At 44.5% G+C, this 25023-nt stretch overlaps 1 protein-coding gene across 1 annotated transcript in view; it reads left to right on the top strand.

Annotated features, from left to right (window-relative positions):
- Positions 1 to 25023, top strand: part of NCSTN (nicastrin) — a 212132-nt gene that overhangs the window by 33256 nt on the left and 153853 nt on the right. The window contains exons 5-6 of the mRNA XM_068254932.1: positions 11344 to 11489; positions 13090 to 13240. Coding sequence (XP_068111033.1) covers positions 11344 to 11489; positions 13090 to 13240 — 297 coding nt within the window. The remainder of the gene's footprint in view (positions 1 to 11343; positions 11490 to 13089; positions 13241 to 25023) is intronic.

Here is a 25023-nt window from a genome sequence, read left to right on the forward strand (position 1 = left end):
GTTGGTGGTGGCGCCAGCATACCAGACTAAGATGGAAGAGCAGAGGATCGATTCGATAGTGGCGGAGTAGAAGCTAGTCAGAATCTCTCGGGGCATGCCAAACTTCCTCAGCTGGCGGAGGAAGTACAGTCTCTGCTGGGCTTTCTGCTGGGTGGCAGTGATGTTAGTCGTCCATCTGAGATCACTGGAGATGGTTGTGCCCAGAAGTTGGGCGCAGGGAACCCTAGCGAGGCCACCAACAGCACATAGGTCACCAGCTGGGTAGACCGGTGAGACTGCGAGGTCAATCCACCAGCAGGACAGACTTATGAGGACACCAGCAGGACAGAGGCTGCCAGGTGAGGCCACTCAGCAGGACACAAGCCATCGAGCAGGACACAGGACACCTAACAGGACACAGACATCAGTAGCATGGCTACAGAGGAGAACATGCAGCCACGCTCCTCCTCAAATCCATTAAATGGAAGCAGAAACACATAGAGCTTAACCTCCTTAGCAGTAACCACGAGCTAACTCCAAGCTACACTCGTAGCCGCCGGGAGGTCCATGCAGAGCATTGCATGCAGCGGGCGATTTTACTCACCTGCCAATTCAGACGCTGGCGGCCATTCCTATTCCTATCCACAGAGGCTCTGCATCCGCCCGTTGAGCTCGCTGACTGTCGTCATGACAACAGCCGGCAATCTCACTATAGGGTTACACCCGGAGGACGGAGGGAGAACTGCATCGCTGGATCCCAAGGAGGTGCATAAGTGCAGGGGCTGCTCCACGCTCTCTTGTGGTATGTTTTTTTTTCTTCTTGCTTTTAGAGTCTAAAAGCACATGAAAAAATTGCTTCTTTGTACTGCTTTAAACCCTAAAATGAGGAAGGAATCATACTGCCAGGGAGGTTAATCTAAAGCAAAAATTGTCAATCTGCAATTTAAAAAAAAAATTGACGAAATAAAGGAGTTTTACAGGAAATCAGAGACCACAGTGTGGAGCTCTTCATACACCAAAAATGGAAATGCTAGCTCAGGCCCTGTTTGAATGGTTTTCACTGAAATGGTCTGAGGGAGGTTGCATAACTGGACCAATGTTTCAGGAAAAAACAAGAGTTTCAAGAAAGACTGAACACTGAAGGCCAATGCACATTTTCAACTGGCTTGCTATCCAAATTCAAGATTCTTAATGGCATCCGTAGGCTGAACTTGTGCGATGAGCAGCAGTCTCATTTGTTTATGTGTTTAAAGAGAAGGTCCGAGGTAAAAAAAAAAATACTTACATGGGGCTTCCTCCAGCCCATGGAAGGCTATTTGTCCCTTGCCGTAGCTCCGGTGTCCTGGCATCCCCTCCGTTGCAGATGCCAGATCGCTCCCGGAAACAGTCAGACCCCACCAACAGAGAGCTCTGTTGGTGGAGAGAAAAAGGGGGGGGGGGAGGAATCACTTGTGTGCTGCAGTGGCCCAATTTCTGAAAAAAGGCCTGTTTACTAGGGGGGTTTAACACTGCGGTCCTCGAGTGGTTAACCTTGGATGTTTCTTTTAACCACTTCCTGCCAACAATAATGTTTACCTTTCAGCACTCCTCCTATTCATTCGGCAAAACTTTATCACTACTTCTCACACCTAAATGATCTATATATTGTTGTTTTCACATTTTAAAGGGAAAATAAGAGAAAAATAGAAAAAAAACCCACACTATTTCTCCATTTACATCCATTATAGCTTTAGGCTACTTGCACACCAAGATGTTGCGTTAGGTGCTACGTTAAGGCCGCATAACGTGCGCCTAACGCAAGGCCTGGTGCTCTTATATGTGGACGTCAGAGTGAGCCGCGTTGTGCAGCTCACTCTGGCGTCCGTGATGCGTACTCTTGGACGCATGCGGCATCACGTGGTCCCGCCGGCCAATCGCCGCACAGAGCGGCCGCACCAGGAAGTAAACACTGCACGTCACAACGTGCAGTGAATATTAATTAGCCATGTGCCTGGCCGCTCTCCGCTCCTCCCCAACATGACTGTGCATGTGCAAACAGTCTAACGCCGCTTAAGCCGCTGTAACGCCGTAGCATGCTGCACTTTCGGCAGAACGTGCAGCGTTACATGTAACGCAACGTGGGCTGTGTGAACAGCCCACTTGTGTTGCATTGCTGTGCGTTGGGGGAGCTTTACAGGCTGCACTAACGTGCGCCTGTAACGTCTTAGTGTGTAAGCAGCCTAACGATAAACCGTGCTAACTATACGTTAAACCCACAGATTTTGTTCGTTTGCCCATCCTGGGTATTACAACTTTAGATTCTGTTCCTAGTACAATGTATGGTGACAATATTGTATTTGGAAATAAAGGTGTCTTTTTCTGTTTTGTGTTTTTTGTTTTCTCATTGTACACTATCGATAATAATAGACCTTATTTGCATAAATTACAGTCATACTGTATACCCTCATGGCATACATATTTAAAAAGCCAAGTTCCTAAGGTAACAATATATGTATTTTTTCATATTCTGTCACTGTTCTCATTTTACAAGTCTTTTATTTTGGTACAGAATATACGAACATTTTATTGCTTTTGATTCAGTTTGTCACTAAGAAGAATACACAAGGCATAGCCCTCAACCCTAAAACACCCTAAAATCTATTCTGCTACTTATCACAGTTAAAATCAGTGCGGTTTCTAGGCTAAAATGCACCCAGGGCGAGTGTGTAAAAATTGCGCCTCCCCCCCCCCCCCCCCCCCCAAGCAAGGTATGGGTGCCCGCAGTATAGGTTAGCCAGGTCTAGTTGCACTTAGTATAGGTCCCCCCAGTATAGGTAACCAAGAATAGGTACCCCAGTATAGGTAGCCAGGCATAGGTGAGCCAGTATAGTTGCCCCCGCTATAGGTTAGCCAGGTAGGTGCCTCCAGTATAGGTAGCTAGTATAGTTGCCCCCAGTATAGGTTAGATAGGCAGGCGCCCCTGGTATAAGTTAGATAGGTAGGTGCCCCAGTACAGGTTAGCTAGGTGGGTGCCTCTAATATAGGTAGCCAGAATAGTTGCCCCCAGCATAGGTTAGATAGGTAGGTTCCCCCAGTATAGGTTATTTAGGTAGGTGCCTGCAATATAGGTAGCCAGTATAGTTGCCACCTGTATAGGCTAGCTAGGTAGGTGCCCCCAATACAGGTTAGATAAGTGCCCCCAGCGTAGGTTAGATCGGTAGCTGCCCCTCAGTGTAGGTTAGATTAGGTAGCTGCCCCCCAGTATAGGTTAGATAGGTAGCTGCCCCCCAGTGTAGGTTAGATTAAGTGGGTGCCCCTCAGTATAGGTTAGATAGGTAGCTGCCCCCCAGCGTAGGTTAGATTAGGTAACTGCCCCCAGTATAGGTTAGATAGGTAGCTGCCCCCCAGTGTAGGTTAGATAGGTAGCTGCCCCCCAGTGTAGGTTAGATTAGGTAGGTGCCCCCCAGTACCGGTTAGATAGGTAGCTTCCCCCCAGCGTTGGTTAGACTAGGTAGCTGCCCCCCAGTATAGATTAGATTGGTAGCTGCCCCCCAGTGTAGGTTAGATTAGGTAGCTGCCCCCCAGCATAGGTTAGATTAGGTAGCTGCCCCCCAGCGTAGGTTAGATTAAGTAGGTGCCCCCCAGTGTAGGTTGGATTAGGTAGGTGCCCCCCAGTATAGGTTAGATAGGTAGGTGCCCCCCAGTATAGGTTAGATAGGTAGGTGCCCCCCAGCGTAGGTTAGATTAGGTAGCTGCCCCCCAGTATAGGTTAGATTAGGTAGCTGCCCCCCAGCGTAGGTTAGAATAGGTAGGTGCCCCTCAGGGTAGGTTAGATAGGTAGGTGCCCGTCAGCGTAGGTTAGATTAGGTAGCTGCCCCCCAGGATAGGTTAGATAGGTAGCTGCCCCCCAGCGTAGGTTAGATTAGGTAGGTGCCCCCCAGCGTAGGTTAGATTAGGTAGGTGCCCCCCAGGGTAGGTTAGATAGGTAGCTGTCCCCCCATAATGGAGGGGGGAGCCGGAGCCGCGGGGAGGGCAGCCCGACCTCTCCCTCCCTCTCCTGGGCCGCCCTCCGTGCTCCCCCCTCAGATGCAGAGCGCAGCAGCAGCCAGGGAGGGAGCGCTGTATACAAAATACCTTCCTGCGTTCCAAGCGCTGCTCTCTCGCCGCCGGTCTCTTCCTCTCTGCCTATACGATGATACACACGCTGGTTCCTGTTTAGCCGGAACCAGCGTGTGTATAATCGTATAGGCAGAGAGGAAGAGGCCAGCAGCGAGAGAGCAGCGCTTGGTACGCAGGAAGGTATGTTGTATACAGCGCTCCCTCCCTGGCTGCTGCGCTCTGCATCTGAGGGGGGAGCAAGGAGGGCGGCCCAGGAGAGGGAGGGAGAGGTTGGGCTGCCCTCCCCGCGGCTCCGGCTCCCCCCTCCATTTCAGCGCCCACCTCCCAACAGCGCCCCGGGCGGTGGCACGGGCCGCACGGCCCTAAAAACGGGCCTGGTAAAATGTTACCACATATGTCTTGTGTAGTTTTACTAAAACTTTTCCAAGTTTGATTATAATTTTTGAAATTACTTTTTATGTTTGATTGAGTTTGTCCCTACCTATTTTTTACATGGCGTTTGTCTAAGCTTTAAAACACACCAAAATGTATTCTACAACTCGTCATGGTTAAAATAATACCACATGTGCCTCATTTAGTAAGAAACTGGTGGTGCTTCCGCCACAACTACACTGGACATATGTATACATCCAGTTTGCATTAAATGGTTAAGGAGCTTGTAGCAGAACATGACCTGACACCAGAGCAGATCTATAATCCAGATGATACTAGCTTAATGTGGAAATGTCTGCCTCATTCCACTTTAGCTGGTGGTAATGAGAAAAATCTCATGGGTTCAAACATGAAGAGCTCATAACTCTCCTTGCTTGTGCAAATGCGTCTGGAAATCATAAGGTGAAGTTGTGTGTGATCGGCAAATGCAGTAAACCAAGGTGCTTTATAGGAAACCTAAACTGAGGATATGGATTTTTCCTTCTAAAATAATACCAGTTGCCTGACTCTCCTGCTGATCTTGTCTCTAATACTTTTAGCCACAGCCCCTGAACAAGCCTGCAGATCAGGTGCTCTGACTGAAGTCAGACTGCATTAGCTGCATGCTTGTTTCAGGTCTGTGATTCAGCCACTACTGTAGCCAATATCCAGCAGCCAATCTCTGCAACCAGATCTGCAGGACTGACAAGCAACTGGTATTGTTTAAAAGGAAACAGCCATTCAACTGGCAGAGTCCCAATGGATTGGCGTACAGCCCACGTTTTCCCATTATTTAGGCTTCTTGCACACCAAGACGTTGTGTTAGGTGCCACGTTAAGGTCGCATAACGTGCACCTAACACAACGTATGGTGCTGCAAAAGCCGACGGTAGAGTGAGCCGCGTTAGGCGGCTCGAGTCCTATAATGTCTCCCAGAGTGGCGCTGATTGGCCAGCGGGACCACGTGATGCGGAGCGAGACATTTCGCATCACGTGGTCCCGCCGGCCAATCAGCTGCCGCCAGTGCAGTGAATATTAAGTAGCCATGTGCGCGGCTACTGTAGCTGGCTCTCCCCGCCTCCTCTCCGCCCCCCACTGCGCATGTGCAAACAGTCTAACGCGGCTATAGCCGCTCCAACGCCGTAGCATGCTGCACTTTGCACCGAACGTGCAGCATTACATGTAACGCAACGTGGGCTGTGTGAACAGCCCACTTGTGTTACATTGCTGTGCGTTGGGGGAGCATTACAGGCGCACTAACGTGCGCCTGTAACGTCTTGGTGTGTAAGCAGCCTTAAAGAGACACTGAAGCGAAAAAAAAAATATAATATAGTGAATTGGTTGTGTACTATGAATAATTACTAGAAGATTAGCAGCAAAGAAAATATTCTCATACTTTTATTTTCAGGTATATAGTGTTTTTTCTAACATTGCATCATTCTATAATATGTGCAGATTACACAACACTCAGCATTCAAAATGAGTCTTTCAGAGCAGTCTGTGAAGTAATGACCTCTCCTCTAGCAGAGAAAAAGTAAACAGTTCACTTACAGTTGAGATAATAAAAGTCAGATAACAGCCCTCTCCACGACTAACTTAGTCGGAGAGATTAATGGCTTGTTTGCATAGAGATGACAACTGGAGTTTCTTAACTCTTCCTGTACTGGAAACAATTAGACTGATGTATCTGATTTTAATGTTTTATTTCTTAGCTGCACTACACATACAAATCATAATATCATAATTTTTTTTCCGCTTCAGTGTCTCTTTAAGAAGGGCAAAAAAATCAGATCCAGGAAATTATAGACCTGTAAGCTTAACATCAGTTGTATGCAAACTATTTGAGGGGTTACTAAGAGATACTATACATGACTTCATAGTAGAAAATAATCTTATTTCTCAGCATCAACATGGGTTTACTAAAGACAGGTCCTGTTTGACTAACCTGCTCAGCTTTTATGAGGTAGTGAACGCTAATATGGATATTGGGAATGCTGTAGATGTGATATACTTGGACTTGGCAAAGGCCTTTGACACTGTTCCCCACAAAAGTCTGGTGCAAAAGTTGAGGATACAAGGACTGGGGAAGAGTCTGAGTGCATGGATAGGGAACTGGCTAATGGACAGAAAACAAAGAGTTGTGGTCAATGGATCGTACTCAAAATAGGAGACTGTTAGCAGTGGGGTCCCACAGGGGTCTGTACTGGGTCCAGTGCTTTTCAATTTATTTATTATTGACCCAGTAGATGCAGTAGTGAGCAATGTTGCTATTTTTGCAGATGATACAAAATTGTGCAGAATCATCAACTCTCAGGAAGATGGTGTCATATTGCAACAGGATCTGGATAGGATGGCTATATGGGCACATACATGGCAGATGAAATTCAATGTTGAAAAATGTAAAGTCATGCATGTTGGTCGTACCAATGGTCTAGCACCATACAAAATAAATGGGATACAGTTAGGGACATCAAACTTGGAGAAAGACTTAGGAGTACGCATCGACAACAAGTTAAATAATCGTACTCAATGCCAAGCCGCTGCAGCTAAAGCTAACAAAATTTTGGGATGCATTAAAAGGGAAATAAAAACTCGAGATGCTAGCATAATATTGCCCCTGTTTAACTCTCTAGTAAGGCCACATCTGGAATATGGAATTCAGTTCTGGGCACCACATTACAAAAAAGATATTGCAGTTTTAGAGCAGGTGCAGAGACGAGCAACAAAATTGATACAAGGGATGGAAGGTCTCACTTACCAAGAAAGGTTAGATAAACTGGGTTTATTTAGTCTAGAGAAAAGTCACCTTAGAGGGGATCTAATTAACATGTATAAATACATCAGAGGGCAATATAATAGCTTGGCGGATGAGCTTTTTGTCCCTAGGCCTTCTCAAAGGACTAGAGGACATGATCTGCGCATGGAGGAAAAATGTTTCAGCCATTTATTTAGGAAAGGGTTCTTTACAGTAAGAGTGATTAAGATGTGGAATGCATTGCCACAGGAAGTCGTTATGGCAAACTCTATACCTGCATTTAAAGGGGGCTTAGATGCTTTCCTTGCGTTGAAAGACATCCATGGCTACAATTGCTAGGTAATGCCTAATGATGTTGATCCAGGGATTTTATCTGATTGCCATCTGGAGTCGGGAAGGAATTTTTCCCTTTTGAGGCTAATTGGACCATGCCTTGTGAGGGTTTTTTCGCCTTCCTCTGGATCAACAGGGAAATGTGAGGGAGCAGGCTGGAGTTGTACTTTGTACTGGTTGAACTCGATGGACATACGTCTTTTTTCAACCAAAATAACTATGTAACTATATGCCTTTCAGTTAAGGTTCCCTTTAAAGGCATAATGACCCTTCCTGTGGATTACTATGCACAACGTAGCAGCTGGATGGACTCAGCAATTTTCAAGAAGTGGTTCGCTTTGTCATTTGTAACCAGCGTCAAAAAAATTTACAAAGAAAAGGAATGCCAGAGGACAGTATAGTTATGTTGCTCCTGGATAACTGTCAGGCACATCCTCCTGCTGAAGAGTTCATTCATGGATATATTTTTGTTCGTTATTTGCCACCTAACGTCTAATCCAACCGACTGACTAAGGGGTCATACAGAACTTAAAAATGTTTTATAAAAGTGATTTCATGCAGAAAATTTTCGCTGTTAATGAAAAAATCACTGAATTTCAGAAGCAATTCAATCTTAAAGATGCCATCTACACTTCCAGTTGTGCTCTTTATTCTGTGAGAAACGAAACATTGCAAAAGAATTGGAGAAAATTGTAGCCAGCAGTGATGTTTGCAGAATCCTCCTCCAGTGGCCATGAGGACAATCAACAATGCAAATGCTACCAGGAAATCAGGAAATCTGTGATTTAGTGGATTTAATTGGACTTTACCGGTAACTCTTACATCGAATAAAGATGATATTATTGAAACTGTTATGAACCGCGACCAAACAAATGAGGGTGAAGAAAGTGATAACGTTGTATGTGAGGTCGAAGAAGTTTGTTGGCAGAAAGCTATTGATGCATTTCAAACTGTAGTAACTTTTGCAGAACAGCAATTCTTCTCATCATCTTATGCAGCTGCTCATCATGCAAAACTTGGCATTGGAAGAGAGTTGCAAGGCAGCTAAGCAAACCGATATCCGCTCACTGTTCCAGAAAACTACAGACATGTTGGACAGTGCAGCATCGGCTACTGATGTAGATCCAAAAGCCTTCACATCCACTACTCCTGTCCAGGTACTTGTTCTGCAATGTCTGCCCAGCACCCAGAGTCCAATAAACTCTGTGCTTCTGCACTTGAAGCTTCCCTGCACTTAAAGGGACTCCGAGCAGTGCAGAAACTATGGAAAGATGCATATCATTTTAAAGCTCTCTTTCTCCTCTTTCCAATGATATTTAAACCACCACCCTACGTCTTTTAGTTTTTGCTATTTTCGCGATTGAAATTGCCGCGGCCGCGATTTCGATCGCGAAAATAGAGAAAACTAAAAGGCGTAGGGCAACGATTTAGGTGTCGTTAGAAAGAGGAGAAAGAGAGCTTTAAAATGATATCCATCAAGCCATAGTTATATTGTATTACACAGGACGACACTTTCCCCAGTGTCAGCAGCTTCATTCTGCTGAATGCAGCTGCTGACTTTGACAAAAAGTCGCCCTGTGTAATCCAATATAACTATGGCTTGATGGATATCATTTTAAAGCTCTCTTTCTCCTCTTTCTGACGACACCTAAATCGTTGCCCTACGCCTTTTAGTTTTCTCTATTTTCGTGATCGAAATCGCAGCCGCGGCAATTTCAATCGCGAAAATAGCAAAAACTAAAAGGCGTAGGGTGGCGGTTTATATATCATTGGAAAGAGGAGAAAGAGAGCTTTAAAATGATGTGCATCTTTCCATAGTTTCTGCACTGCTCGGAGTCCCTTTAAACTGCAAAGTTTAATTCTGCTGTACAGTAAAGAGGGTCAATGGGGATACAAACACACATTTTGGCCTACATGCAAATAATCTGCATGTTGTAACTGGACCAGTCAAATGTCTGTCCTTTTGCTATTGACTGGTCCAATTCCAATCTGCATTTGGATTGAATTTGCACGTAGGGCAAAATTTATTTTCCTCTCATTCACCAGTGCAGTATAGTGAAGTACGAACGGTAATCCTTTACCGGCCTATCTTCAGTCACTGGTTCTGAACAATGTTTTCCCTGTTAAAGTATGTTTCATGTTATGCTGCAAGGTTTACATCTGCTATGCGGTAAAGAGGGTCAATGGGATACAAATGCACATTTTGGCTTACATGCAAATTGTATGCAGGTTGGAATTGACTGGTCCAAATTGGATTGAATTTGCATCATATTCACCATCTCTACAGTGCAGTACATTAAGTATGAACAGTAATCTTTTACTGGCCTATGGTACTGAGCATTGTCTGTCCTTTTACAGTTTGTTTTATGTTATGCTGCAAAGTTTGTTACACTGCAAGTTTTAGTAGAGTACAGATCTGCACTTTAAATGAACATACCTTATTCTCAACCAAATGCAAACAAAAATAACATATCTTGTCTAAAGGTGGCCACACACCATAACATTTTTTAAATATCTGTTCAATTTAATAATTGCAATACATTTTTCTGACTGATTGGTCATATTTTTGAAATGTTACAATGTACCACACACGTGTGTTCAATTTTTCCCCAATTATGATAAAACTGATTGGAAACTCTGACAAAATTGCTAGGGTGTGTATATTAATAAATTGACAATCTAACACACACCATACAATGTTTAGAAAGATTGAAGAAAAATATCTGGCACTCTGGATTGATAAAAATCGAAGAAAACGGGAAATCCGATTGGATTTTTCAGTCGATTGAAAAAAGCTTTCGATTTTTTTCGGGAGATGCAATCATTTTTATCGAATTGCCGTAAAATTGGATCATTTTATTGTATCGTGTGTGGCCACCTTAATATCTACTGGTCCAAGGCGGTATATCAGGTAAATGATCAGTATCTGGAAGATAACCAGGAAATAATTATGGCAGCCTCCATATGCCTCTCACTTCAGTTGTCCTTAAGGCCCCATTCACACTAGAGCATTTTGCCGCGATTTTGGCAAAATGCTCAAACGCTAGCGCTTTTTAAAAGCGCTAGCATAATGAAACCCTATGGACCCGTTCTTACTTGGGCGATTTGCGCTAATCGCCCAAAAATGGGCAGAAACACAAACGCGTCGCCTGCACCATTTTCAGGCGATTTCCCGGCAATCGCGTTTCAGTGCTATAGAAGCGCTAAACACGATTGTGGCAAAATCGCCGCAGTGTTCAGTGATTTTTTTCCGCGTGAAATAGCCGGCAAAAATCGCCTGCATTTTGTAAGTGTGAATGGGGGGCATTAAGCAGTTAAGCAGTATTTTTGGCAAAAAAAAAAATACACAATTACATCAATTTAATATTATTTGATTATACAGTCTAAACGAATTACCCGTGTTTTGGAATACTTTTACCCCAAACAAGCCTAATCTGGGACAGAACATGTCCTGATGATTAGATTCCTGGTATTAAACCAAATGCCATCAGAGTAAAATACAAATATTAGGTCTTCGGGTTGCATAAAAGGCCATATGTCTTCTATGCAAGCCATGTTCTGCAAGTGGACCTGTCTGTGATAGGAGGAGCTTTAGCACTACAGTAAAGATTATAAGGCACTATAAGACATAAAACATAAGTAAACATGCATAAACAATAGCAACGCACAGAATAATTGTATACGCCACAATGTACACTGTATGAGACTGAGACTTAGACTTTAACTTAGCAGGTAGCAACAAAAGTGATATATTTTCTTGTTTGACAGGTCTGTATTCTAGTAAACATGGCTCGCAGTATGCCCACTGCAACGGGACTCTGTGGAACCCACTGGGTACTGGTCTCTCCTATGAGGATTTCACCTTTCCCATCTTCCTTCTTGAAAATAAGAATGAAACAGAGGCCATCAAACAGGTGAGAAAGTTTATTGACTTTAAAGACAAACAAAATCTGTTAAAACATTTTTTATAACAATACTCACTGTAGTTATGCCACCAGTAGCGATAGTCAGTGAGATGCAAATCTAAGTTAATTACATTTCAAGTTGGTGTCTACAAATGAAGTTAACATTTTTCAGACTATAGGATGCACTTTTTCTTCCCCAAAACTAAAGGTGCGTACACACACACTACCAGCGGCAACGACGGATCCGTCAGACCCTCCCGCTGGGCGGACTTAAAGCCGACAGTAGCGCATGTGTACGCGCTGTCAGCGGACTGATAAGGCGATCCGCTCAGCTAATCGTTCAGAAACAGCCTTATCAGTCCGCCGACAGCGCGTACACACGCACTACTGTCGGCTGAACGTCCGCCCAGCGGAAGGGTCCGGCGGACTCGTCGTTGCCGCTGGTAGTGCGTGTGTACGCACCTTAAGGGTAGAAGTCTTATAGTCAGAATGTACGGTGCAGAGTGCGCAAGGCAGCACTTACTGATCCTGCTGCCGCGCTCCTCTCCTCTTTCGTCTTGGGTTATCTTGCCGCTGTACGCACAGTCCTTCACAATGCATTTCCTCAGCCACCACACTCTTCTTCCCCTCTGCTGTACATGCGCCATCCTTTCTTTTTTACGACATGATTACTGTTGCCCTGTTACTATGTGACCTGCCGTCCTACGCGTGCTGGGGTCACGCATGACATGTGGTCAGGTCACTCAGTAATGAGGCAACAGTAACTAGGAAAGACGGCACGTTTACGATGTGTGGCAGATGGAGACTGAGGGGAAGAGAAGCATGGTGTCATGATGTGTGAGGGTAGGCACCCTCGGATGACTGGAATGTACAGCGTCAAGATGACCCGAGATGGAGTAAAGAAGCGCGGCAGCAGGATCGGGTAAAAATCATCCAATGGAAGTGTAGTTTCAGTGTAGCTGGTGAGCATTAGGCTTTGGGGTCGCTCCCAGGTTGGGAGTCGGTGGCTGCCGTACACAGGCTTGATTATCGGCATCAGCCAATTTTACTCAATTGTGTGTGCAAGCCTTTAGGACCCATTCTCACTTGGGCAATTAGAGGGTGTTTACCACTATTCACCGGCGATCGCTAGCGGTTTTTAAAGCGCTAGTGCAATGAAAAGTATATGGCCATGATCTCACTGCAACGATCGCTGGTGATTCGCAATAACCCACAAACTCAGTGCATGCAACGATTTCCCACAATTTTTCAGCGATTGCATTTACAATGTTAAGGAATTGCTTATTGCGATCACTCAAAAATCGCGAGAAAGTACAATGAAAAATACATGTTTATCATGTAAAACTCACAGTCCAAAACGCTAGGGCTAATCGTTAGTGTTTTGTGATTGTAAGTGTGAATGGGCTCTTACCGTCCACAAATTGATGGCTGCGCATGCAGATGAGGACAAAGGGAATAGTGTCCTTACTGCACATTGAAAAAGTGTATTGTGCTTCCTTAAATTAATTAAATCAAAAACAATTGCTGTTGGTAATAGGTGTTTTATCCTCCTGCAAAAAAAATGTAATGGGTTATTGAATTTCTGTTTGTTTGTTTTTTGTCTTTATAGTGTTATAGGGATCACAACATCCCAGGCAATGGCAGCACTCCGCAGTACCCCCTGTGTGCCATGCAGCTCTTTTCTCACATGCATGCTGTTACAAACACTGTCACCTGCATGAGGCGCAATTCTCTCCAGACGTCATTCAGCATTAATCCTGGTGAGGAATCGTGCTGTTGCCACTTTAGTTTTCTTCCTAAAAATGCTATGTTTATTGTAGTTTTGTGTACTTTAAAGAGAACCCGAGGTGGGGTTCTGACAATGATATCTGCACACAGAGGCTGGGTCTGCTTATACTGCCCAGCCTCTGTTTCTCCCCCCACCTCCTGCATAGCTCCGGTCCCCGCCCGCGTCCCTTCCCTCCCCGCTGATTGGAGGGAAGGGACGCGGGTGGGGACCGGAGCTATGCAGGAGGCAGGGGGAGCGGCGAGACTGACACTGAATAGGTAAACACAGCCCGCTGCGTGTCAACAGCGCGGCTGTGATTTATGGGGGCAGAGCAGAACGCAGGGGGAACTTAGGGGGGATTGAGTTAGCAACAGAGGCTGGGTAGTATAGGCAGACCCATCCTCTGTGTGCAGATATCATTGTTAGAACCCCATCTCGAGTTCTCTTTAACTGGTTCGCGTTCCACAGTTTTTATCCCTTAACCACTTCTGCCTAACTGGATAAATATATATGTCCAGAAAGTGCCACACACGAGTATATTCATCCTGCGGTGTTGCGGCGGTCGCGCACACATATACGTGTGTTCAGGTAGCTTGTTCCCCGCCGCTATTACAGGGTATCAATTGCGGGTGGCAAACAATCCCCTGTGAATGAATCAAGATGCATTCAATCAGGAAGCATCTTGATTCATGAAAACGTTATGTCACAAAATGAAAAAAAAAAAATCTCGCACTTCCTGGTATCTTAGAGTAGAAAAAAAACACACTTAATAAAGACTGATTACTCCCCGTTAAAATGCATTTAGAATAAAATAACTCTTAGCAAAATAACTCTGTATCAAAACGACACAGCAGTAACTTTTTAATCATTTATGCCATCTTAGTGATATATATCTAGGCTTTGTTTGGATAATATTTGTCTCCTAAGGACAGCTCTGTGCAGTACAGAGATATAAATGTTTGCTCAAGTAGCAACATGCAATATATCAATATTTAAATAAAAACCTCCCCAACCAAGTTATGTGGGAGATACTAGTGTAAACCACTCCGGTGTGCTGGGGTCCTTGCTAATCCCCCACCTCCCCGCGTGTATGTCTCAGAGAGGGGTGTCGCTATCCAACACACATATGGGACAAGGAGAGCGTAATACAGCTGGGCGAGTAGAGAAGTCCGAGGGGCAGTGTTATCAACCACCTCAGGTCCTGTGCGATTCTACTCACAGCAGTTGCTCAAACAACATACTGGGAAAGACATACATAGGGTGCAAATATATACATTGACAAAACTTTGACATGTTTCACCCTGAAGGGCCTCGTTAGAAAGGAAGAACAGTTTACAGTGTAACAGAAATACAGCCATTTACAATATCCCCCCACCAGAATTCCCAGTAGCAAACAGCCCCAGTCAGAGCTGAGTTGTCAAATATGCCTCCAGGTTAAATACCTGTGTGTTAAGGTGGCCACTAATGATTCAATTTCTAGCGAAAAATTCCTACACCATCAACGAACCAATCTTTGCTTCCTATCTATCACAACCAATCAAGAAAATCCAAATTTTGGTTTGACAAAAATCCAGTCGGACGATTTTTTTATAATCGTTCATAATCGATTGTGCCCATCAACTGAGATTATTTTTAACCAATCCGATCAGAATTTCTGATCGTTCTAATGATTTTTCGACTAGAAACTGGACCGTTAGTGCCCACCTTTAGCAGCATAAACATGCCCCTAGGGTGTTGCTTGTGTTCACCTCTGCATAGAGTTGTCCATAGTGCAGGTGTGCATGGGTATGTACCCCTCCATCAGCATATCTCGAATGGGCGGTGTGAGGAGATGGGCAGGTGCATACAATCAACCTACTGTAGTTCCTTCTGTCATATCCTGGGAGTAACCAGGGATTACCCCATGTCACTTCCTTAGTGTAGCCAGGGATCACTTGGTTGCTATGGACACCCATAAAGCGGTAGGCATGAATTTGCAGGTTCCTGTAAATAAACAGATGAGTCCCGCAGTGATGGTCTGTAAAGCCCCACATCCCCTGGATAAGGCAAAATGTGAAAGAGGCATAAGAGTCGCAATACATGCTGTATAATACAAGACAGTGTGAACCAGGTCAGGATAAATAGCACATGTATACAGTGATGCCCATAATTATTCATACCCCTGGCAATATTTGACTTAAAGGGACTCCGAGCACCTCTCATGGGCATGCCTTTAAGCCAGACGACTTCCAACAAAGTCGTGCTATGACCCCTCTGGAGGAGCCTCTTGCAATGGCCAAATTATAACAGCCAAGATGGCAGCCGCAATTTTTTAAATTGAAATCGAACAAAAACTATTTGGGGTAGAACGGCGATTCAGGCATCAAATGAAAGAGGAGAGCACAAGCTACAGAATAGTATGCATCTTTAAGGTACTTTACAGTACTGGTAGGAATCTTAAAGGCATGCCCATGAGAGGTGCTCTGAGTCTATTTAAAGTTACTTTTATTCAACCAGCAAGTCATTTTTTGATGGGAAATGACATACTGTAGGTGTCTCCCAAAAGATAATAAGACTATATACATGTTATGATCATGTCTGCAGCAGGTGCTGCTGGCTGCAGTTTTACTGAAGACAAGCAGTTTTTGATGTCATTGCATGTATTTGTTTGCATGTTTTGGTTGGCACTTAAACCAGTTGCTGATTCCATCTGCATTTGCTCTGCAGTGCTGGCCAGCTCAGGATTGAATAATTACCATTCACCTGTGTGGGAATCTGCATGTCTGCTCCCATTGGATGACCTCAGTATAAAGATCTGCTTCCTGCAGGGCTCCTTGGGCTATCATAGCTTCAGCGTAAGCCTGTCTTGCTGCTGCTTTGTCCCCAGATCGTGTTCCTAGTTCTAAAGATACTTTGCTGGTCTTGCATCATATATTGGTTCATTGCCAATATATATGCATACCAGCACGTTTGTTATTTTCCTTGTATTCGTGTTACGTTGATACATCAGTGTCGCTGATATATACGTACACGAACTGTTTATATCCTGTGTTCAGTTAGTCAGCCTTCCAGCACGTTTTGGTAGATTGCGCGTATCGTGATCACCCGTCTTTAGCTAGTTATTCTGTTCTGTTACCGTGTGTGGATTGCGCTTATCTCTGCGAAGAGATAGCGAATCCTTCTGAGTCCTGTTCCTGTTTCCGTTTGTGGATTGCGCTCATCTCCGCGTGGAGGTAGCGAATCCTTCTGAGTCCTGTTCCCTGTATCGCTCTAGTTCCTAAGTCAGTGTTCCTGCTTATGTCATATATCGGTTCATTGCCGATATATACATATGTTAGTCAGACGTTAATAGTTCCATTGATAGCTGTAATTGTAATACGCTAGGAAATCATACTTTTTTTTTTTTTTTTTTAAAGAGAATTTTTATTAATTTCAGAAAAAACATAACATGACATTACAGTGTATATATGATACAGTATGTATGTGAAGAAGAAGGAAAGAAAGGAAAAGAAAACAAAGGAAGAAATTCCAGCAATAAGCACATATTATGTGATGGTGAATATACAGATAGTAATAGAACTCATAACATTATATTTAGCAATGTGCATACCCATATAAGTACTAGAGTCATCATCAGAGAATTAAGCCCATTGAAGATCCTGAGGAGCCACATTAATATCAAGATTAGGAATTGTGGTTTCCGAGGCGTTGACCCATTTAAACCATATTCTATCAAATTTCTTAAATTGATTTCTTGACTGATAAGTGATCTTATACAGTGGAAGAACAGAATTTACCAACCTCTTCCAGATACCCAGGGAGGGGACTATGGGTAGCTTCCATTTTAGGGTAATGGCTTTCCTGGCATAGAAGAGAAGGATTCTAATGAGGGTCGATTGGGATTTGCTACAGGGGATATCTCCTACGATTCCCAACAGACACAGCTGCAGATCCAAAACCACTGGAAGCTGCAGGGTATCTCTTAACCTGCTGGGCGGTCTGGACGAGCTCAGCTCGTCCAGTACCGCCGGAGCCTGCCGCTCAGGCCCTGCTGGGCCGATTTGGCTCAAATAAAGTGCAGCACACGCAGCCGGCACTTTGCCAGCCGCGTGTGCTGCCTGATCGCCGCCGCTCTGCGGCGATCCGCCGCGAGCAGCGGCGAAAGAGGGTCCCCCCAGCCGCCTGAGCCCAGCGTAGCCGGAACAAAAAGTTCCGGCCAGCGCTAAGGGCTGGATCGGAGGCGGCTGACGTCAGGACGTCGGCTGACGTCGATGACGTCACTCCGCTCGTCGCTATGGCGACGATATAAGCAAAACAAGGAAGGCCGCTCATTGCGGCCTTCCTTGTTTATTCTGGGCGCCGGAGGCGATCGGAAGAACGCCTCCGGAGCGCCCTCTAGTGGGCTTTCATGCAGCCAACTTTCAGTTGGCTGCATGAAATAGTTTTTTTTTTATTCAAAAAAAACCCTCCCGCAGCCTGCCTGGCGATCTTAATAGAACGCCAGGCAGGTTAAAAAATGTATCACCGATTTCCAGTAACCGTTCACCAGGGGGCAATTCCACACGCAATGTAGAAAGTCAGCCTTGGGTGCCTTACATTTAAAGGGGAACTGAAGAGAGAGGTATATGGAGGCTGTCATGTTTATTTCCTTTTAAGTAATACCAGTTGCCTGTCAGCCCTGCTGATCCTCTGCCTCTAATACTATTAGCCATAGCCCCTGAACAAGCATTCAGCAGATCAGGTGTTTCAGTGGCTCAGACTTTAAAGTCAGATCTGACAAGACTAGCTGCATGCTTGTTGCTGGTTTTATTCAAATACTACTGCAGAGAAATAGACCAGCAGGGCTGCCAGGCAACTGGTATTGCTTAAAAGGAAATAAACATGACAGCCTCCATAAACCTCTCTCTTCAGTTCCCCTTTAAAGCAACAATCATTGTGAGTTGGGCTCATTTTTGCCAATCTTATTGGTGTTATGTATGCCTGATGCAACCATTTAATATTTATAAGTTTGTCGTGTGAGGCAATAATATCCTTGTTAAAAAAATTCGGTTTGTTCTGCCCATCTATCTGCAGTGAGAGTGGCATCGTGGGGCTCCCAGCGATCTCTAATAGTTTGTATTTTCCCCTTGTTTCCTTGCGTGCTCAAGAAGCAGTATAGAGTAGATATTTGTTTTGTATTTTCTTTTTTAAGTAGTAGTTTCTCAAGCTCTGAAGAGTTAAGTGAGACTCCCGTTAGCCCCAACTGTGCCTGTATTGCATGACGCAACTGAAAGTAACGGAAGAGAGCATGTCTGGGGAGGCCAAATTCTGCTCGCAAGGTGTTAAAGTCTTTAAAGGAGCCATCATCATATAACTGCGTTATATATTTAATTCCATGTGTATGCCAGAAAATGATATCAGGGATTGTTTGGAGTTCAGGGAGATTAGGGTTTCCCCAGAGAGGAGAGCTGTGAGAGATGTATGACAGGGGCTCACCCAGGAGCTTACGAGCTCTTCTGTAGGATCTGATGGTATTGTGTATAAGAGCTGTTCCCTCAGACCCTGCCGATACCTTGTATCTATAAACCGCGCTGCAAAGAGATTCATAAGAGCCTGCTATATCTGCCTCAGTTGCCAGGGTGGCATTTGATCTGTCATTACTGAGCCAGCTTTGAATGGGGGTTACCTGAGCCGCCAAGTGATAGATGAAGAAATTAGGTAGGGCTAGACCTCCTAGAGCTGGGGGAAGTTGTAATGTGGCCAAGGCAATGCGTGGTGAGGTGCCAGACCAGATGAAGGAGACTATCATGGAATTTATACGTTTGAAGATGGATTGCTGTATCCATATTGGGGACATTTGCATAATATAAAGAATTTTCGGGGCAATTACCATTTTGATAATGCATATCCTGCCACATAAGTTTAAGGGTAAGGCGGACCATTTACGCAGCCTTGTCTCCACCTGAGTTAGTGTTGGGACAAGGTTTGTCTCCAGGAATGAGGAAATGTGTCTTTTCACCCATACCCCAAGGTATTTAAATTCTTCAGTTATCTGTAAATGTGATGATTTAGTAATTATTTGGGGGTCAATAGTGTCCAGTGGGAATAAGATTGACTTGGACCAGTTAATCGAGAGTCCCGAGATCTTATGGAATACTTCATATATGTTTAGTGTAGCCTCCAGTGAGGGACCCGGATCTGCCAAATATACTAGCATATCATCAGCATATAAAGATATGCGTTCCTGAATCTTATTTATTATAAGGCCTTGTATTATAGGGCTGTTGCGTATGGCTTGTGCAAGAGGCTCGATGGCAATGGCGAAAAGGAGAGGGGATAATGGGCAGCCCTGTCTTGTGCCTCTAGCAATGGGGAAAAGGGGGGAGATTAAAGAATTAATGCGTATTTTGGCTTGGGGTTTGTCATATAGAATCTGAAACCATTTCTGAAAAACAGGGCCGAAACCAAAGGATTTCAGAACTACCCTCACATATGGCCATTCAATAGAGTCGAACGCTTTATTGGCGTCGAGAGATAGGATCACTCTTGTGCCAGTATTTTTATGAGGGTACTGCAAGTTGGAAAACAGTCTTCTAATGTTCATCCTGGTGGAGCGACCGGGGATAAAGCCAGTTTGATCTGGGTGAATAATGGAGGAGATACAATCGTTTAGCCTGGTAGCCAGGATTTTGGTGAGGATTTTTATATCAGTGTTGATAAGTGATATTGGGCGATAAGAGTCGCATAAGGTGGGATCTTTGTTGGGTTTTAAGATTAAAGTGATAAGAGCTTCATACATTGTGCCGGGGAGGGATCCAGTATTAAATATATGTTGAAATAAAGATGTTAGATGGGGGACCATAAGTGTTTTGTTTTTTGCATACCACTCAATTGGTATGCCATCTGGGCCTGGTGCTTTATTGTGTTTAAAGGAGGAGATAGTTGTACTAATTTCATGAGCTGTAATGGGGGCATCTAAACCTTTGATCGCTTCTTCGGAAAGGGTCGGCAGATCCAGGTTCCCCAAAAATTCCTCGATTTCCCCATCCACCTCACCAAGCTTGGTGGAGTACAAGTCTGCGTAAAACTTAGTGAAGGTGTTAGCAATGTCTATCGACCTATCGCATAAGTGCCCGGAGGGGGTTTTTATGCTCGGTATTGCCATGGGGTCTGTGGAGGACCTCAAGAGGTATGTTAGTAGTTTACTGCATTTGTTCCCAAATTCGAAGAAACGTTGGGATTGAATAATATCCCTACGTTTGGTTCGTTGTAGGTTTATTAGCTCTAGTTTTCTTCGCTCCAACTGCCACTGCACATAGGTACCTTTAGAGGGGTTGGAGATTAAATTAGCCTGAGCTTCAGCGGAGGCCTTCTCGTGATACTCCTGCAGCGCGGTTTCATTTTGCCTAATTCGTGAAAGGGCGGCCCTAAAACATCCCCTAAGTACAGCCTTGCTTGCATCCCAGCAGACATGCTCTCCAACCGTACCCTTGTTAATATGCCAAAATTCCTCCATACCTTTTTGGCAGTCATGTAAGACCATCTCATCCTCCAGCCAGGCTGGGTTCATTCGCCACAGTGTCTGAGAGGTCAGGGCGGGCAACCTTAGCTTGCACATTAAGGGGGCATGATCTGATATGCCATGCGGTAGATAAGTAATGGAGTCGACTAGTGTAAGTATGTCCGAGGAGCCGAGACACAAATCAATTCTGGACATAGTTTTGTGAGAATCTGAGAAACAGGAGAAAACCCGGGAGTCAGGAAATTTCCATCTCCAGATGTCATATAGATTGTATGTGTCTGACCAATTAAGTAGCGCTGTTGAGGATTTCCCTCCCAACTTCAGTCTATCTTTGATGGGGTCTATGACTGCGTTAAAATCCCCCAATATAATCAGGGGACCATCCAGTAAAGGATGTATTTTTGTCATTAATGCATTTAATACAGATATGTCAAAGGGAGGGGGTACATAGATAGAGGCAATTAGTAAAGGGCGTCCCTCTAGCAAGCATTTGAGTATAACATAGTTCCCTTTAGGATCTACCCTGACCTCTGAGACAACACCCGGGAAGGTTTTGGCTACCAGTATGGCCGTGCCCCTTGAGAAGGAGGAATAATGTGCCAGGTGATACTTGGCTATCCAGGGTTTCTTAAGGAGAAAGGCTCTAGCCCCTAGTAAGTGCGTTTCCTGTAGGCATATTATTTGAGGGGCCAGCTTACGTAGATGATTAAATATCAATTGGCGCTTAATTGAATTGTTCATCCCCCTAACATTCCAGGAGAGTATTGGAATCAGGGCCATGGATCACGTTCTATAGAACTGAGAGATGGGCGGCACATTATTACTGCTTGCTCGTGTATTGCTATGAGCGGGAGGTTATCTTGTACAGACTGCTGGATTAACATAAGAAAAGTGAGAAACAGAAAATAGAAAAAAGAAAGAGAACAAAACATAACATAAACCCCTATGAGAATGACCTACAACTAAGGTCACCCTCAAGAAAGTAACACCCTGCTCCCTGTCTAAAAAACTTACAGAGAGCCTTATACCCTAAACTAGTTAAAGGTGATGAGCAATAAAAAGGACGGCTGTGTCCAACTCACCACCTGGAGTTACATAGTGCTTCCATATATTAGGCAGATAAACCCACCTAATTCTGGTCATATTAGGGGAATAGCTAAGACAGTTGAACTATCAGGTATAAACATTATATCTGTTGCTGTGAATATACATTCCAATCTTTTAACAACATTCACAAGGCTTTAAGTTATTATACGTATGCATAGTAAGTACAACAATTGCCTGAGAGGGGCTATTTTGCAAACAAGTGTATTGCAGTATTAAAGAAAAACGATCACTCAGTGAGCAGTGAAAGAAAAAAGTCCCACAACAGAAGGTCAGATTCCAAAACGTACCAGTAGATGTCACTGTTTAACAGCTAATGTCTGGGTGAACATATAAAGCTGAGTACCATAATAAAAGTCTATGGGCAGCCTGTAAGGAAAAAGTTATAATATATATATATATATATATATATATATATATATATATATATATATATATATATATATATATATATATATATATATATATATATATAGCCATATAGAATTGCTAACGTTAACCCATTATTCAAAGGTGTAAGAGAAGTATTAGTAATATGTTGAACAAAATAGAAAATTAAGTACAGATTTGGATCATTTAAGCCTCTCGTGTTTGGATGCCAGGGAGGCTTCTTATGGAGGTATCAGTGTTGCCGCATGTGTCAGAGTCATAGTTCAGCGTTTGGGTTTAGCAGGGAGCACTGGGATCGGAATGCCCTGACCTTCCATCCACGAGACTGCTTCAGCTGGTGTGGTAAAGAAGAGGGCCTTGCCGTTATAAAGTATCTTCAGTTTGGCTGGAAACAACATGCTATATTCAATCTGTCTGTTTCTGAGGCCTGTTTTAACTGCTTGATATGTGGCCCACAGCTTTTGTACTTCAGCAGAGAAATCTTGGTATATGGAGATCCTGTTGCCATTGTATTCCATCTGAGGGGCTAATCTGGCTTTCCGAAGGATTTCGGATTTATCTCTGAAATTCAGGAACTTTGCAATTAGAGGTCTTGGGGGCTTCCCAGGTGTTGGGGCATCGCCCGGTATCCTGTGAGCTCTTTCTATGGAGAAGGTGTGTGAGAGCGTCATATTAGGAATGGTAGTTTTCAGCCAGTGTTCTAGAAAGTTCTCTGGAGCTGACCCCTCTGTTTTTTCAGGGAATCCTACAAAGCGTAAGTTAGAACGCCGTGATCTGTTCTCTAGATCATCTAACTTTAGGCCATGTATGGCAGAGGTTTTGCTGATATCAGAATGTGCTGCTTGTATGGGTTTCATGGCATCCTCTATATCACTTATTCTCCTGTCTGATTCTGCAGCTCTTTCCCTGAGTTTTCTAACATCATCCTTTACAAGAGAGAGATCAGAATGTACAATGTCTAATTTGGCTGTAAGGTTTAGATGGAGTGATTTAATAGCTTCCAAGAGTTCAGCCCTGGTAGGTTCCCTCTCCCCTTTATCTGAGTCCCCATCACTGAAGGCCTGGTCACGTTTCTTTTTCCTGCAGGATTCCCCCTTGTGTAGTTTGGGGCTGGGGCATCTACTCACTGTTTGGCTGCTGGTTTGCTGCGTTTCTTCCTCATGTTCCATGTCTGATTCCCCTTCAGACCCAGAGCTGGCTTGTGTGTTCGCAGGCTGGCTGGCTGGGTGCAGTGGAGCGGCGCCGCCGCCATCTTGGCTGGCTCCATGAGCAAATCTGGCCAGCTTCTCTGCCGCTTCCTGCGCTTTTGAGCGGCCGGTTTTTGGCATGTGGGGTATCGGCGGGGAGCTGCTGTGTTCCGCCATCAGGGGAGAGTGGTTGCGTGGTGGTCGGAATGGAGTGGAAGCCAGGATGCCTCAGGATCGGTGGTGAGTTGGAGGAGCCGCGGAAACACGCGTCCTCACTCCTTCATAGCCGGCCACGCCCCCCCTAGGAAATCATACTTATTGTATATTTGTCTGTGTTACATTCATCTATCTTGATCCTGCTATTTCCTGACTATCCTGTCCTGTCTTTGTGAGGCACGCCATCGCTGCAAACGCACTGGCCGCCTCATTCCAGTCTGTCTTGTTGTGGACGCTTGCTGTCACTAAGTAGTGGCTAGTTAAGCAAGCGTTCATTCTATCTGCCTGTCCTGATCTCCTCAGTTCTGGTTTATGCGTTCAGCGCTACTTTGCGCTGAGACGTTATCACGAAAGTATTGTTTGTGGCTGTTCGGATCTGCACCGGCTCTGTGCGACACAATCTCCTATTGGAGTCAGTCCTCTCCTCCACTAAACTGGGGATATCCTGATTCCTTGTGCTGGTGTGTGTACCTCCTTCACGTCAGCTTATGTGTTGCATGCTGACTGTAAAGAATACACCACCAAGCCTAACAATACAAGAGGCATTATTGTGGAAAAAAAACATTTCTCAGCTTTTATTTACATTTGAGCAAAAAGTGTCCAGTCCAAAATTATTCATACCCTTCTCAATTAATAGAAAAGCCTTTATTGCCCATTACAGCAATCGAACGCTTCCTATAATTGCAGACCAGCTTTTTGCATGTCTCTACAGGTATTTTTGTCAATTCATCTTCAGCAAATGGCTCCAAATCTTTCAGGTTGGAGGGTCTTCTTGCCATCACCCTGATCTTTAGCTCCCTCCACAGAGTCTCAGTTGGAATCAAGTCAAGACTCTTTCTGAGCCACTCCAAAACGTTAATGTGGTCTGCTAACTATTCCTTTACCACCTTTGCTGTGTGTTTTGGGTCATTGTCATGCTGAAATGTCCACTGGGGCCCAAGGCCAAGTTTCTCTGCAGACTGCCTGATGATGTTGAGAATCCTCATGTGATTGCTCTTTTTTCATGGTTCCATTTACTGTGATTAGGTTCCCTGATCCATTGGCTGAAAAACACCCCCAAAGCATTAGGTTCCCACCACCATGTTTGACAGTGGGGATGGTGTTCCTAGGGTTGAAAGCTTCTCCTATTTTACACCATATGAAGGAAACATCATTTTGACTAAACAATTCAATTTTTGTTTTATCTGACCATAAAACAGAAGACCAGAAGTCTTCTTTTTTTGTCCAGATGAGCATTTGCAAAGGCCAAGCAAGCTTTTGTGTGCCTTATCTGGAGAAGTGGCATCCTCCTTGGTCTGCATCCGTGGAACCCAGCAATGTACAGTGTCCATTGGATTGTCTGCCTTGAGACATTGCCACTAGCAGAGCCCAGATTCACCAGGATGGCCTTGGTGGTGA

This window comes from Hyperolius riggenbachi, chromosome 9 (genome assembly GCF_040937935.1).
Source record: "Hyperolius riggenbachi isolate aHypRig1 chromosome 9, aHypRig1.pri, whole genome shotgun sequence".
Lineage (NCBI taxonomy): Eukaryota > Metazoa > Chordata > Amphibia > Anura > Hyperoliidae > Hyperolius > Hyperolius riggenbachi.